We start from the raw sequence: 16,467 nt of genomic DNA, 5'->3' as shown, positions 1-16,467 counted from the left end.
AACTAATCACGGGTTAATTAACCCACGATTTCCCACTGGATGCCACTGTTGCGTCCATACACAGTCAATGTCTCAGTCCCTTTATGACTTCTGACAATCCAAAAACTACACAAAGAACTGTTAACTGTTTTAGGATTACAATCTAACACTGCCCATGATTACTCAGAATTAAATCCTACTTAATTCAATGGGACTTGCAATGGAATTGCAGCCTTGCAGCTAGTTTTATGCATGTTTATTTAGTACAATTGAGTTCAACAAGATTTATGCCTAAATAAGTATGTATAGTACTGCAGCATTACTGCCCAAAACTAAGAATTCAAATTAAAGGAGCTGCACTTATGGGATTTCAATTCCTAACAGCAACAGTTTTTAGGGGCACCTTGAATTTTTTCAAGCCTAGTAGAATCCAAAAGCATTTCAAAGGATTTTAAAGAGACAACATATAAAATTTATGCATTTCAAAAACTTTTTCATTCTACTGTAAAAAAAAAAAAACTTTAAGTGGTTACTAAAGATACTTACTTGCTACTGAAAAGTTGTTAAGAGGATATGGTAGATCCACATCTTGAGGCTTCTCCTTATATCCAATGAAAGAGCCGTCTGTCTTCAATAAAAAGTATCTTGGCCTCCAGTTTTTAATATATTCCCCTACACAAGAAAACATGATTAATACAAAAAGTCTACTTGAAAAAGGGTTGCCAAATGATCAATAAAAAGCATGTCTGGCCTACTCCTATGTGTTTAACATGCCTGATATACAGAAATCAGTAGGTGAAGCTTTTCCTGGAATGGAGATAAACATTGCCATCTGCTAATGTCTGATGATCTAGCTGATGTTAAGGAGCAAGCACTGGTAAAAATTTAAGAACCCTACCTTGTATCTATGCTTCTAATTTATGAGCAAAGAATTACTGTTGGCATACAAAAAAAGACTGTAACCTGAAACTGTAGTTCCTCCAGTGGTCATCTGTGTATTCACACATCTGAACTCTGGGCCTGTGCAGAACCCCATCTGGGAAACTTCTATAAGAATGTAAGAACAGCCATGCAGGATCAGACCAAAGGTCCATCTACTCCAACACTGTTCAAACAGTGGCCAACCAGGTGTTAACCAGGGACCCACAAGCAGGACATAAGTGCAACAGCACCCTCCCACCCATGTTCCCCAGCAACTGGTGCACACAGCCTTACTGTCTCAGATACTGGAGGTAGCACATAGCTATCAGGACTAGTAAAAAAATTATTATTATTATTATTATTATTATTATTATTATTATTATTATTATTATTATTATTATTATTTACATTTGTATACCACCCCATAGTTGAAGCTCTCTGAGCGGTTTACATAAGATGAAAACACTTACAAACAATATACAAAATTTTAAAATCACAAAAACATACATTTAAAAACACAAAAACAAACCCAGGCTAATTACACATTGCTAAATGCCTGGGAGAAGAGAAAAGTCTTGACCTGGCACCGAAAAGTTAACGATGTCGGCACCAGGCAGGCCTCGTCAGGGAGAATGTTCCACAATTGGGGGGTCACCACAGGAAAGGCCCTCTCTCTTGTTGCTGTGCTCTGAGCTTCCCTGGGAGTAGGCATCCGGAGGAGGACCTTGGATGTTGAGCGCAGTGTATGGGTAGGTTTATTTATTTATTACATTTTTTAAAAAAATTACATTTTACAGGTTTATGTCAGGAGAGGCGTTCTATCAAGTATTGTGGTCCCAAGCCGTGTAAGGCTTTATAGGTTAAAACCAGCACCTTGAATCGGGCTCGGAAACATACAGTAAATGACTTCCTGACTGTTAGAGCAGTACGACAATGGAATCAGTTACCTAGGGAGGTTGTGGGCTCTCCCACACTAGAGGCATTCAAGAGGCAGCTGGACAACCATCTGTCAGGGATGCTTTAGGGTGGATTTCTGCATTGAGCAGGGGGCTGGACTCGATGGCCTTGTAGGCCCCTTCTAACTCTGCTATTCTATGAGTCTATGATTCTATGAAACATTGATACTGTTTTCCAGTGAACAAAATGCTGGAAAACTGCTATATTTTGTGCTGAACTCGCTACTTAAAGAAAACAGCATCTTGCCATTTAAAAACTATCCCACCAGTTGGGACATGAGGGCTTATCCAAAAGCCATAAGCTTGAGAATAACTAGAGCCATATTGAGCCTTTAAAAGACAAACAGACTAGAGTGTGAAGTGGCTATGACGATTCAAAAATAACTCTCAACACTTTATGTACATGTATATTTTATTAGACCACTGAAGAAGACCATGCATGGTGGAAATGCGTTTGGTTTTTTATTGTTTCTTTGTTCTTCATTGTTCCTATTGATGTTTATGCAATACCATATAGGTTTTATATATATATACTTGAACTATACAGAGTAGCTATATTGCTCAGTATATTAAAGGTTTTTAAATACTTCAGTTATCTTCATATTGCAATACATCCACCTATTGAATCTCCCACCAATCAGCTTCATGGGATGACCCCGGGTTCCAATATTATGGGAGAGGGAGAAAGAAGTCTTATCCACATTCTCCATACCATGCATAAGTTTGTACACCTCCATCATGTCTCCCCTTAGCCTCCTTTTTTCCAAGCTACACTCTCCCAGCTGTTGTAACTTTCCCTCATAGGGGAGATGCTCCAGCCCCTTGATAATTTTAGTTGCCTTTTTCTGCACTTTTTTCTGCTCTACAATATCTTTTTTAGGTGTGGTGACCAGAACTGTTCATATTATTCTGTGATCACACCATAGATTTGTATAAAGGCAGTACAATACTGGCAGTTTTATTCTCAATTCCTTTTCAAATAATGCCTAACTGTATCATGATGGAAAGTCATTTAACGTGGATCTACATGAAATGCACACAGTTCTCTGGACTGGTGGGCTGATGTAATAGCCACCAGAAAGGCAGTTTTACAAGACAGGACACAGAAATCTATCATCACAAGTGCTTTGAACAGCTTGGCAGTGAAGGCCTTCAAACAACTGACAAACTCCAATTCAGAGATTTTGTATACTAAAAAGAAACTGTTTAACCAATGCGACTGAAAAAATAGAAAAACCATCCAGTGGAGCAAGAGAGACAGATACAGTTGACAGATATACGCTCAGGGAAGAAAGTTTTAAATCCTTGGCATAAAGAGTCAAGCAGAAGGATGCCCTCATAAGAACATCTCATCGATGGCTTATGAGCAGTGTCCACAATGCATTTTATTAAATCAGAGACTGAAGAGTTGGAAAGGGTCAACAAACTCTTCAAGCCGTCAGTTGTAGCATGTTGAGGTCCAGATATGTATCTTGCCTCAATCCCGTGTGATGAGATTCGGTATTGATGGAAGACAATGGCACTTCCCGTGGGAAAGCTGAAAAAGGAGGGGGAATGCCTTGGCCACCACAGGATGAAGTCCATTCCATCTGTCATTATCTTTGTATTTCTGTCCACTGGAAAACAAAGGCATCCCCTGCTCTGCTGCAGAATTTTGGGCAAATGGCATTGGGTGCCTGAGCTTCCAGAATGCTCCAAAGGCAAAATAGATCTGCGAGGATTGCCCTGTCCACTTCCGACTTATGGGAAGCAGAGTAAGTCTAACTCAGCTAGTCGCTTATGTTATTGTCCACTCCAGCAATGTGCACTGCAGATGCATCAGTTGAAGATTCGAAGGGTTGGAATGACCAGATTTCTTGCACATTTACTTGTTCAAGAAGTAAACAGTGGTGGTATTATCCGAGACTACTTGAACCAAGTGGCCTCTGAGATCAGTATCAAAAGCTCTTAGGGCTTCCAATTGCCTGCGACTCCAAGAAATTGGTGTGACATGCAGTCCCAACTTTTGCCCTCACCCCTTGCACTTCCAAGGGTCCAGAGTGTGAGACACCCTCCCAACAGAGATGCACTGCAGTAAGGGTCTGAGATGGAAAAGGCTGAGGAAAAGGGAGTCTCACACCTATGCCAATGTATTTGCCACTTCCCAGGGATCACAAAGACAGGCTTAACACAAAGGGTTGAATACTGGAACAAACCAATTATGGAAGACCCGCATCCTTACTTTGTGAAAGGCACTACTACAATAGTAGCTGCCATCAGTCTCAATAACTGTTGGATGCATAGCATGCAGGGAACCTTCTGAGTAGATAACTCCTGCAAGGCTTATCATTGTTGATTGCTTAGGTCCACCTGAAAAGAATGATATCATACACTACCCTATATTAAGCACTGGCTTTGCCCCATTGGCCACCATTTTGAAGCTTATTCCTCCAACACCCAAGTCCCTATTTTACACTCAGCTCTGGCTGGTAGGATCTCAGAATTCTAGTAAAAAAATAAAATCGGCCCATGGCTGCATTGAAATATACATAATATGCTCCCTAGGCAACAACATCTTTGATTCAACTGTTGCTAAAATGCTCTATTTCATCTAATTACACACAACAATTAACTTTCTAAAAGGTATTAAGAAATATGCAATCTCTCAATGAGATTGTGCTCTCAATGACTTTTTTCCTTCTCTATGGCCACTGCATCTGCAAAGTCTCCCATGTAGCAGAGCTATTCTGGATTGAGTCTAGTTTTTTAAATCCAAACTGCCTCCACTTGTTCTTACAAGTTTGCTATCAATTATGCAGACAAAAAGTGTATTTGACTAGACTGTTAGCTGTCTGAAGCTCAGCATTGTCCTGTTTTTATAGGTCAGTTTGAGTGGGACTCACCTGCAGATATAATGTGTGAGTTGCTGAACTCACTACTTTCAAATTGGACCTATGAATATCCTTGTTAGTAAAAAAAAATATCTAGGCAAGGAGGACAAGTAGGAGTAGTTTGCCCCCTCCTCAAAAAGACAGATATTAATGCAAATTCCCAAGAAAATACTGTTCTGTATCCAGTCATTGCTTTTCAGGGAAGCTGTTGAGTAAGGTTTAAGGCTGACTGGCACAATTGAACAGCATCAGCTTTCTGGGCCTTTGGTAATAAAATATGTCTAGATATGTCACTGACAATATGTTTGTGGTTTGCTTAATAATCTCCACTAACTCCAACTTCCACCCTACCCACACAGCTCTTACCCCAAACTTATACCTTCTTTACAACTGAAAATCATTGTGACATTAGCTGCTATCTATCCTTGTTGGTTACGCACGGAAGAATAAATATGTAAATATACACAGTAGTCTACAAATACTGGCTGCATTTACTAACCAGCACTTATTGGAATTCATCACTAACTCCAACCCTTCCCATCCCCTAGGTCTCTGGCAGTTGCAGAAGGCTTGGGGGAGAGGCAAGGATTTCACTCATTCGCATTGAGGTATGGAGAAGCAGCAGAGACACCTGTTACCCAAATGGTGCAAGTCAGAGAAGACAACACACTTCTCCCAACCTTTAGTACTTGCCAGAATGCTTGGTAAAAGGCAGGGATTTCTTTCAGTTTTTGCTACAGTTTGGTATCTTATCCAAAGTTCAACGCAACTGAAATAAATCTTCATTCACATGCAGAGGACTCAAGGGAGAGACACAGTAACTATTCTAATTTCTGGTGAGATTTGGAGTAGGTTAAAACTGTATGAGTCTCTCTGACTCTTATTAACTTCCTGCAAACAACAGTACATGTTAGGGTCAAACTAGAAGTTACATTAAATGTGTGCAAGTAATATGTTTATTTCTTTTCCTTTTAAATACCAGCTGTGATGGAGAGTGATCTTGTTGCATGGAATTCTTTCCCACACTGCCGTTCCAATGATTCTTGCCACCAAGGTGCTATTTGTCCCAGGAGGGAAACTGCTATTGGTGCCAGTGGCAGCTTCCCTCCTGGGATGAACAACATATTTAGGGGGGGATTTTTATCAGGTCCCGATTCTGATCAGAGTCCCCAATAGCTGTTATTTAAAAGAAAGGGAAAAGACACCTCCAACACAAACATGTTGTTGCTAAGGGGCTGTTGTTTTAAGTATGCTCCTATGTTATCCAGGTAAGATACCTCAAGGAGTGTTATGGGTTTTCCCAAACATTTTGAATTAGCCTAATTTGCATTGGGTCATTTGCATTGGAAATATTTCAGTCTGCCCTAGAGAGGTCTATTTTAGCATGTTTATTTTACTGTATTAAGTAAACAAAGCTAAAAGTACCCTATGTCAGAGGGGGTTTGCTCTCAATACACCATAACAACCTGAAATAGTGAGTTGAAATATTTTGAGGGGGGAAATTAAAACACACTTAATGTGATTTAAAATTATATTATTTAGCTTTTTATTGGAATATTTATGGCATGTATTCCCTCACCTACATTGTGGAAATGTAAGAAAAAAGCAAAGACACTGCAAACTGTTGGCACACTCACTCAGCCTTCATGAACCAACAGCCTTGACCAGTTTTCTTGGATGAGTTTCAGTTGGTACAGCTCGAGGATGTTGACAAGGTGCTTGGACAGGTCCGCGCAACCACCTCTGTACTGTAGATCCTTGCCCCTCTTGGCTAATAAAAGCTAGTAAGGATGGAACAGCCGGCTGGGCCAAGGAAGTGATTAATGCCTCTCTCTGAGAGAGAATGGTCCCAGGCTGTCTGAAAGAGGCGGTAGTGGGACCACTCCTGAAGAAAACTTCCTTGGACCCGGAAAATCTTAGTAACTACAGGCTGGTAGCAAATGTTCCATTCCTGGGCAAGGTCCTTGAGCAGGTGGTTGCGGGCCAGCTCCAGACACTCTTGGATGAGACTGATTATCTGGATCCATTTCAGTCGAGTTTCAGTCCTGATTTTGGCACAAAAACAGCCTTGGTCGCCTGTATGATGACCTATGTCGGGAGAAAGACAGGGGGAGTGTGACTCTGTTGATTCTCCTTGATCTCTCAGCGGCTTTCGATACTGTCAACCATGGTATCCTTCTGGAACATCTGACTGAGTTGGGAGTCGGAGGCACTCCTACTTGGCGGGTGGGCTCCAGAAGGTGGTGCTTGGGGAACATTGCTTGGCCCCATGGACTCTACAGTATGGGGTTCTGCAGGGGTCAGTCTTGTCCCCCATGCTGTTTAACATGTACATGAAACCGTTGGGTGCGGTCATCCGGAGTTTTGGAGTGTGTTGTCATCAGTACACTGTCAACACGCAGCTCTACTTCTCCTTTTCATCTTTATCAGGTGAGGCTGTGGATGTGCTGAACCGGTGCCTTGGCTGCAACAATGGATGAGGGCTAATAAACTGAAACTCAATCCAGACAAGACTGAGATGCTGCTGGTGGGTAGTTCTTCTGACCGGATGGGGGGTGTTCAACTAATTCTGGATGGGGTTGCACTCCCCCTGAAGGTGCAGGTTCGTAGCTTGGGGGTTCTCCTAGAACCATCTCTGTCACTTGAGGCTCAAGTGGCCTCGGTGGCACGGAGTGCTTTCTACCAACTCCGGTTGGTGGCCCAGTTACGCCCCTATCTGGACAGGGATAATCTAGCTTCAGTTGTCCATACTCTGGTAACTTCCAAATTAGATTACTGCAATGCCCTCTATATGGGGCAGCCTTTGAAGACAGTTTGGAAGCTGCAGCTTGTGCAGAATGCAGCGGCCAGATTGATAGCTGGAACAGGGAGGTTTGAACATATAACACCGATTCTGGCCCGCTTGCATTGGCTGCCTATACATTTCTGAGCCCAATTCAAGGTGCTGATTTTAACCTATAAAGCCCTACATGGCTTGGGACCGCAATACCTGATGGAACGCCTCTCCCGACATGAACCCACCCGTACACTGCACTCAACATCTAAGGTCCTCCTCTGAGTGCCTACTCCGAGGGAAGCTCGGAGGATGGCAACAAGGGAGAGGGCCTTTTCGGTGATGGCCCCCCGACTGTGGAATGATCTCCCTGATGAGGCCCGCCTGGCGCCAACACTGTTATCTTTCAGGCGCCAGGTCAAGACTTTTCTCTTCTCCCAGGCATTTAACAGCATTTAACAACGCTAAGTTTGTTTTCTAACGGACTCCAGAACTGTTGTTTTTTAAATGGATACTGTTGTTTTTATACTGTTGTTTTTATGTTTCTGATGGTTTTTAAATTTTGTATACTTTTTAATGTTTACTGTTTTAACTTTTGTGAACCGCCCAGAGAGCTTCGGCTGTGGGGTGGTATATAAATGTAATAAATAAATAAATAGTGCCCTTCAGATGTGTTTGACTACAACCCCCAGCATCCCCCTGCCAGTATGCTTGGCACACGATACTTGGAGCTGTAGTCCAACACATCTGGAAGGCTGCACTAATTAATTTTAGCAAACCAAAGAACTGTTCATGATATGCTCACAAATACTTCATCCATTTCAACAGAGTTCAACTCTCTTTTCACATAGGTTGTTGGGGTATCTTCAGTTTTGCTATTACTATTTATTGGTTTCATTTCACACTGGGACATGTGTATGTGCATTTCTGTCACATCTATGTATTTTCTCACATACATTAATTTTGAAATTGCCAAACTTACTTAATATTAATTTTCTACTAGCATCCATTTATTGTTACTAATGAACTTACGAAATGGAAATCTTTCTGTGGAAATAACGCATTGGGGGGGATCCATGCCACATCAGTGATATCAAGTAAAAGTGTCGACATTCGGGGCTATAAATCAGATGGACATAGTCTGATCTGTTTTGGTATATACAACAATTGGGAGATTCCACTCAAATGCAATGGGCATAGGACCTCCAGAATATGCAGAGGACTTCATCCTGCCCTATCCTTAATGCTATCAAACCATCCTAGAGCCTTCAAAAGGGAGAAAAAACTTGCCAAGGCACCTTTAAATACACTGAATACTCATCAGCATGTGATAAGGTTCAGGACCTCCACCCAGAATTTGTACATGTACTTTCCCCTTTGCACTCTGCATTTTTGTGCTCACCACCTGTGGCAAACCCACTAGTATCCTAGATACCCCGTTAACCCTTTTCTGATCCAAAGAGGAAACCCCTCTCCTAAACCCATGTTTTAACATAGAACTTTTCCAGAAATTCATCTCCAGGCACAGTAGGCCCATTGCAGTGGGGAGCGGGCAGAGCCCCACCTGCATCTCCCTCCCACAATTTCCCATATGATCAATTCTAGATGCAACAATCAATGGCAATTAATGCTGCTGACAGAATGTGTGCTGCTACACACAGAGAGACCTCCTCTCTATTCAATGCAATGTGTTGATCTGCTCATGTGCAAGTTCAGCAACATAACTGCACATGTGCAAAGGAGCAGAACCTTCCTCCTCCAAGACTTCATTTTTTCATTCAGATACAGGCAGGGCATTGGGGAGTTGCTATATATAGGCATGCTTGACACCCCTCCCCTCCCAGGCAAAAGTGTTGAGTCAGACATGAAAAGAAAACTTACTCTTTTCTTTTTGCCTTCGAGTAGGTAATATATGCATCTTGATCCTTTAGCTCCCCTTAATCTTTCCTTCCTTCTCTCCACACTAATGCTAATAAGGTTTACTCATGTCTCTGTGGGTCAGGTTATCTGAATTTAGATCCCAATAGCCTTAACAATTAGATCCCTCAAATATCTAGCTAACCCAGCCTGCCCCTACCAGATGTGCAGAACTACAACTTCCACCATCCCCAGCTAGTATGGCACCCCTTCTGCTCTCTTATCTCCTTATTTAGAGCAGCTTTTCCTCCTCTTGTCTAAATCCCTTGCATGCTGCTCTACCTTAATCCTTTCCTCCATTTTATACCGCTCCACAGGGTTAACGAAATGCTGTCTGTGGCCCTTTCTACACCTAGGGATTCTCCCAGGCAGATGGAGGGATCGTCCCTGCCTGCTCCCAGGATCCCCTGTGTGTCATTTGGATGCACAGGGATGATCCCGGGATATAGGGCTGGTGTAGACATGCCCATTGTGTATAACTCCTTCTATTATTATAGTACACTATACTTGATTATTCTGATATTTGTCTCTTGCGTCATTGATAATTCCCCATTTTAGAGAGCTCACTTTTAAGTCTATTGCCTCCCACCCCCAGTTTAGCATCCTGCTGCTGTTCATCATGATTCTAGGCAAAAGACCCTTGATGCATGTTGTTTAGATACATGGATACCATAGACACAGGTAAACAGGAACACACCTTAACAATGTATTTAACAGACTATTTAATCTGGCCCTGAAAAAAAATCCCTGCTTCTCTCCTGGAACCCTCTAGCAAGCATAGAGGGTTGGGAGGGAGGCAGAGCCTTATCTCAATTGAGCTGAAGTTTCAAAAAGAAACAGCAAGAAAGTGTGCTGCTGTTTCTAATCTTTGTTAAACTGCAAAACAAATGGCACCTCAGGGAAAGGGATATACATTGCTGGGAATCCTTCTCATCAGAAGTCCAGTGATACTTGCCAATGGCAACCAGATTTCTGAATGTTGGGATGCACAAACATATTAATTTACCCATGCGTATATCCCAATATACCCCAGCACAGGCTGAATACATATAAATGTTCAAACTCTCTGTCAACACATACATATGTTACACATACACACACAATCTTCAAACTTCAAAAATTCCCATAGATTTAAAATCTAGATATTGTTAAGTAGGGTCTTAATTTACTTATTTTTGCCATTTCTATTCAGGGTTGTCACTAAAAAATCTGGTGCTTTGGTGAAACAACCAATCAAACAAAAATTCATACCAGAAAGGACTGAATGAATCTGCCACAGTTAAGCAATATGTTCTTACAGTAAAATACCTGGTTGAATGCCTGCCTGCCTGATAGTTCACTCCCACTAATGAATACCTCATTTTGCAAAGTAAAGTTATTGGTTCATATGCTTAAGCCTGAAAATATACATTTTAAAAACTGCCCTAAAGAATATCCCACAAAGCCACAAGGGAAGGTAAAACATAATAACAGGAATGATAAGCAGTATAGGCATTTTGAGGAACACTAGGAATTATTCATAACTAAAGAAAGCATTACAAAATATGACAGAGAGACACTCATACCCTAAGTGAAGATTTGTAAGAAATCAATGACCTGGTTTGCACGCAACAACAATTTGTGGATTGTTTAATACAAGAATTAACAAACCAAAAACACCCCATTCATGGAACTCTGGAACTCTGAATTGTTTAGGGGTCAAACAACCCAGAGACAACCCAACAATAAACTATGGGCAATTGTTGACCACAACTAACTATGGGTAAATAACTGTTATAATAGAAATCTCAGAATTACTCTAAAAATATTTATGTTGCTAAGCCAACATCATTTAAAGCTGTGCTGTTAGTTCTCAAGTCCAGTTAACTGTACCATGCACAAACCACTAGGATTATCATACAAACATTATTTATGAACAGAAATGTACCACAAAAGGCAAACATGGGCAAGGTCATGTATTCACATCTGAAAAGAAAAATAAAGAAAAACAGAAATCTATAGACTAAAACACAGGGGGGAAACTCTTTGTGACAATTTAATGAAGTGCATCTCTGGAGTTGTTAATATAGCAGTAGTTTTGCTTTAAAGGATTATTTTCTATCCGACTTCCTGCTGTGTTAAATGTAAGCTAAATTATTATTTTGCTTGCATTTACGCCCTTTTAGACTGCAAAAGCATACACTCTCTAATTCTTCTTATTACAATTAAGGAAGAGGTCTCTAATTTTGTACACTGCACTGAAGAAAACTGAGTAATTCACAAATCATTTACATTCTGGTCAAACTATTTAAAGCTGTTGTAGAATAATGTATCAAAATGCAACTGACTAATGTTGTATCAGAGACATCTATTTCAATTTATTTCTTTTAAAAAATAAAGCACAGAAGTCCAATTTGGTTGCAGTTTTAGATGGTTTGATCCAGCATTGTGTCAGGTATAGGTTTCAGCAAGGCTGTGGAGGCCTTGCAAGTTGTAGATTTAATTAGAACTAGTTTGAAATATCAGAATCTGTGCAAATGTATCTCTGTCAGAGTTCTCACTCCCTGTCTTGATAGATAGATAGATATTATTTATATTATAATATATATATATATATATATATATATATATATATATATAAAATTTATATTTATTTATTATATTTATTTGTATCCCGCCTTTTGCCCAATACTGGGCCTCAAGGCAGTATTACAAAGTTTAAAACATACGTTTTAAAACTTAGGAAAAGAAATGTTTTAAAAAAGTTTAAAATACACAACAAAATTATAAGTCAGTAGGGGGAGAAAACAAAACAAACAAATAAGGGGACAGGCCCTCGTCTTGGTGTCGCCCCCTTCAGAGGTGACTCTGCTGGTGGCGGACCCACCCCCAAAGGAGCCTGCCTCTTAAGCTCCCAGTCCCAAAAAGATGTTGCAGCTGGGGGTGAGATGGTTCTGTGCTGGGAGCCTGAGCCTGCCTCCTAGTTGGAAGGTCCCGCAGACTAGGCAAACCCCCTCAAGGCAGGACAACAGCAGCCGCTGATTGGTCCCTTGCTTTGTAAGCTTCCTCTCCTGGCTGGATCAGATGGACACGATCCCAGGTAGCAGGAGCCTGCCCCTTAAGCTCCCAGTCCCAAAAAGATGTTGCAGCTGGGGGTGAGGTGGTTCTGACCTTGAAGATACATCGTTTCCCTGGGAACTTGAGAATGTTAGAAAGGTGAGGGGGCCTTGTTGAATGAGTCACTCAAATTGTAGCGTCATCTTGCTGGGCTGAGCAGTGATATTGTTTGGACACGGGCATGGCTTATGGGCCATAGCCCCTGTCTGTCAAGTGGTTTTGAAGAGGCCTACACCTCACTTTATAAGCTGGAGCAAAGGATAATCTTTGCGAGGATCATCTTTTGACCCATGGCCTGAAATCCCTCCATGTTTGGATCCATCACTGTTTGGAAATTTGAAAGCACTCTGCGCATGGACTGTCTTCTATTTGGACTTTGGATTACTAAGGTCTGTGCCATGAAAAGTACTGTGAGGCTTTTCGTAGACATGAACTTTTGTTTGTTGTGGATTGTGTGTGTTTGTTCAACAACCACTCAGTAAAAGGGTAAACTAAGGTTGATTTTTCTTGTTGCACCCTTTCTCTGCAGATTCAGGTAGTGGGGAGTTTCCTGTGCTAAAGTACCAGCACAGGACTTCTTGAGCCTGAGGTTTTTTACCTACCCCATGTTCTTCTTTAGGCTTTGGCCATGTTCCCTGAGTTATCAACGTGTGGCCGCATTTGGACTAGCACCCTTGGGATGGTTTGTTAAGCCTTTCAAGAATGTCCCATTGTGATTGCCCTGTGGAACAGACCAGGAATCATTTCCCTCCCTTGCTCGGATTTGGAAACTGTTTTTGGAACCATTGAGATAGCAACTGGGAAACCAGGTTGTTATTTTAGTCAGTAGCATTTTGACTGTATGTTATCTTGGAGCCTAAAGCTTTCTGAACATCTATCAGCTTTAAGTATTTCCCTCAATAAAAGAATCCTCACTGATATGGATATCCCATGTCAGTTTGCCAGCACGTGTGAATGCTGGAGGGAACGGAAAACATGACACATTGCAGCACTGCAAATGGGGGCAAATGTGGAGTTTCTCAGGGTTCAGTTTTGTCCCCCATGCTATTTAACGTATACATGAAACTATTGGGAGAGGTGGTTTGGCATATTGGTGTTTGGTGCTACCAGTATGCTGATTACACCCAACTCTACTTCTCCTTTCCACCCGATTCCAAGGAAGCTGTTTTGGTACTAAACCCGCAGTAATAGCCTGGATGAGGATAAACAAATTAAAGTTTAATCCAGACAAGACAGAGGTGTCCCTGGTCAGTCGAAAGTCAGATAAGGGAATAGGGATTAAACTCCCGCTGAAGACACAGGTTTGCAGCTTGGGTGTACTCTTGGATTCAGCCCTGAGCCTGGATGCCCAGGTCTTGGCAATGGCCAGGAATGTATTAGCACAGTTAAAGCTAGCGCGCTAGCTACACCCATTCCTAGAGATGTCTGACCCGGCCCCAGTGACACATGCCTTAGTTACATCCCATTTGGACTACTGTAACACACTCTACATGGGACTGCCTCCAAAGAGTGCTCAGAAACTTCAGCTTGTTCAAAGAGCTGCAGCCAGATTTTTGATCGCGGCTGGTTACAGGGAGCATACAACTCCCCTATTAGAACAGCTCCACTGGCTTCCAGGCTGTTTCCGTGCTCAATTCAAAGTGCTGGTAATGACCCATTAAGCCCTATTCGGCTCAGATCCAGGTTATCTGAAAGCCTGTATTCTCCCTTACAAGCCTGCCCATGCCCTGAGATCTTCAGGGGAGGCCTTTCTCTCGGTCCTGCCATCATTACAGGCATGCCTGGTGGGAACACAGGAGAGGGCCTTCTCAGTGGCTGCTCCAAGGCTCTGGAAATCCTTTCCCAGGGAGGCCAGATTGACTCCCTCTTTGCTATGCTTTTGGAGGCAGGCAAAAACGTTTTTGGTCCAGCAGGCCTTTGAGAATACTCTGGACCTGTGTTAATGCATTGGATTTTTTTTATTTCTCTTTTAAATTTTTTAAATGTTTTAATATTACAGTTGGTTTAATTCTATTTTAACTTTTGTATATTTCTATTTATATGTTTTAATTGTATATGTTTTAATTTTGTAAAGCTGCCTTGAGTCCCAGAATTGGGAAAAGGAGAAGAAGGAGGAGGGGGAGGGGAGGGAGAGGGAGAGGGGTAGACGAAAGGGAGAAGCAAGGGAAAAGTGAGCTTCACCCACTTTTGGCTCTGGCCCCAACTACCACTGGCTTCATTGCCATCCACCGCTAGCATGCAGCCCCCAAAAGATGACACCTCCTAAGGGAATGCGGCCCTTGAAATTAAAAAAAAGTTCCCCACCTGTTGCAGACATTAAAGTCTGAGTACATCTGATCAGTTATCTACTTTTAACTCCCATTTATTTCAAGGGGAGAGAGACAGACAGACAGAGGATATTACAATTTAATCCCAGCACATTTGAATATTTCAAGGCAAATAACAATGTTTTAGAACAGAAACATTGATTACTATAAAGTAAAATGCATGGCATAACACAGGGATGGGGAACCTCTCGCCTGCAGACCTAATTTGACTAAATGAGGTTCTCCATCTGGCCTATAGAGGGGCCGTCCTCCAAGTCCTGTCCCCTTGGAGAGACGAATTCCCACTATTATCCATATAAGCGTAAAGAAATAAATTCTCAATCTTTACTTGAATTTTTATCAATATCTACTCCTCCTCAGGTTGAAGTACCCATTTTCCATCATTTCCATGAAAGACACTATGGTCAGGTAAGTATATGATGCAACGAGTTTCATTTATTGAGTAGTGCAAGTTACATCACTAGAGTCAAGCCACTATTTTTGATATCCAAAAAATCCTTACTCTTTTTAAATATATCTTTCAATTCCTTCACCGAATTAAAATGTATCATATAACCGTTGTCCTTTTCTGCTAATAGATAAGCTAACTATACACTGATGCAATATTTTAAAGTTTCACACTGATCCAGTCCAATTAAAACTAAATCATCTGTATAATTGGATTTTACAGTTGGGTTTTCAATCTATATTGCTCTAATTTTTATAATCTAATTATAGCAATTTCCAAAGCAATAACAAAAAGCAAAGCAGACAAAGGGCAATTAAACAGTTGTGGATTTACTATTTAGCACTACAGTTGCCTTTGGATAAGTGTATGTCATTTGAATTTATGTTCTACAAGAGGGTCCAAAACCAAAATAATCTAATGTTCATAGAAGATTGGCCATTCAACATTATCAAAGGCTTTCTCCATATTAAGAAAAGAGAGAACTTCTTATAATTTTGTTTCTCCTATTCTATACTATCCAGTAGCTGAAACCCTCTGGCCAGTTCACAGAATAAAAACTTAAAAGCAAAAACTATAAAACCATAATACGACATAATGTAGAAACCTAAAAAAAAAAAAAAGTTTTAAACAACAAAATTAAACCAAAATTTTAAAAAAATCAGCAGTAGCAGTGAAAGGTGTTAACACAGTTTTTAAAAAACAAATAACTAAAACGCCTGGGAAAATAGATATTTGCATGGCACTGAGGAGAAAACATAAGCGCCAGGTAAGCCTCTCTAGAGAGGACATTCCATAACAAGGACGCCACCACTGAAAAGGCCCTTTCCTTAGTAGCAACCCATCTCACTTCATATGGTGGGGGCACTCAGAGTAGTGTTTCTGAAGATAATCTCAGGATCTGGACATGTATATACGAAAGGAGATGATTTTTCAGGTAGTGTGGCTGTTTAGGGATTCAAAGATAACTATCAGCACAGTGCAGGGGAAGAACAATCCTAGTGGCCAAGTGGGCCAGGGAAAGTAGCGGGCAAGCTAGAAGAACTGGGGAAGGCAGTGAAGATGCTGAGGGCAGAGGAGCAACAGTGTGTGCGGGGGGACGATGACCTGGGAAGGGCAGTGGAGCAATTTTATGAGGGGCACAGCAAGCTGGTGAAGGCAGCAGGGTGAACCTGGGGGGTCG

General features: G+C 41.4%; 1 protein-coding gene across 6 annotated transcripts in view; it reads right to left on the bottom strand.

Moving 5' to 3' along the window:
• The window catches only part of AKT3 (AKT serine/threonine kinase 3), a 171,124-nt gene that overhangs the window by 78,934 nt on the left and 75,723 nt on the right, over nucleotides 1–16,467 (bottom strand). For all 6 annotated transcript variants that reach the window (XM_063124331.1, XM_063124326.1, XM_063124329.1 and 3 more), the window contains one exon: nucleotides 526–651. Coding sequence is in view for 5 of the 6 variants with exons in the window: in XM_063124326.1 (XP_062980396.1) it covers nucleotides 526–651 (126 nt within the window). In the remaining variant the exon portion in view is untranslated. The remainder of the gene's footprint in view (nucleotides 1–525; nucleotides 652–16,467) is intronic.

The sequence above is a fragment of the Elgaria multicarinata genome, chromosome 4, assembly GCF_023053635.1.
Source record: "Elgaria multicarinata webbii isolate HBS135686 ecotype San Diego chromosome 4, rElgMul1.1.pri, whole genome shotgun sequence".
Lineage (NCBI taxonomy): Eukaryota > Metazoa > Chordata > Lepidosauria > Squamata > Anguidae > Elgaria > Elgaria multicarinata.
The sequence above is the reverse complement of the archived record's forward strand: the minus strand, read 5'-3'. Positions and strand labels throughout refer to the sequence as shown.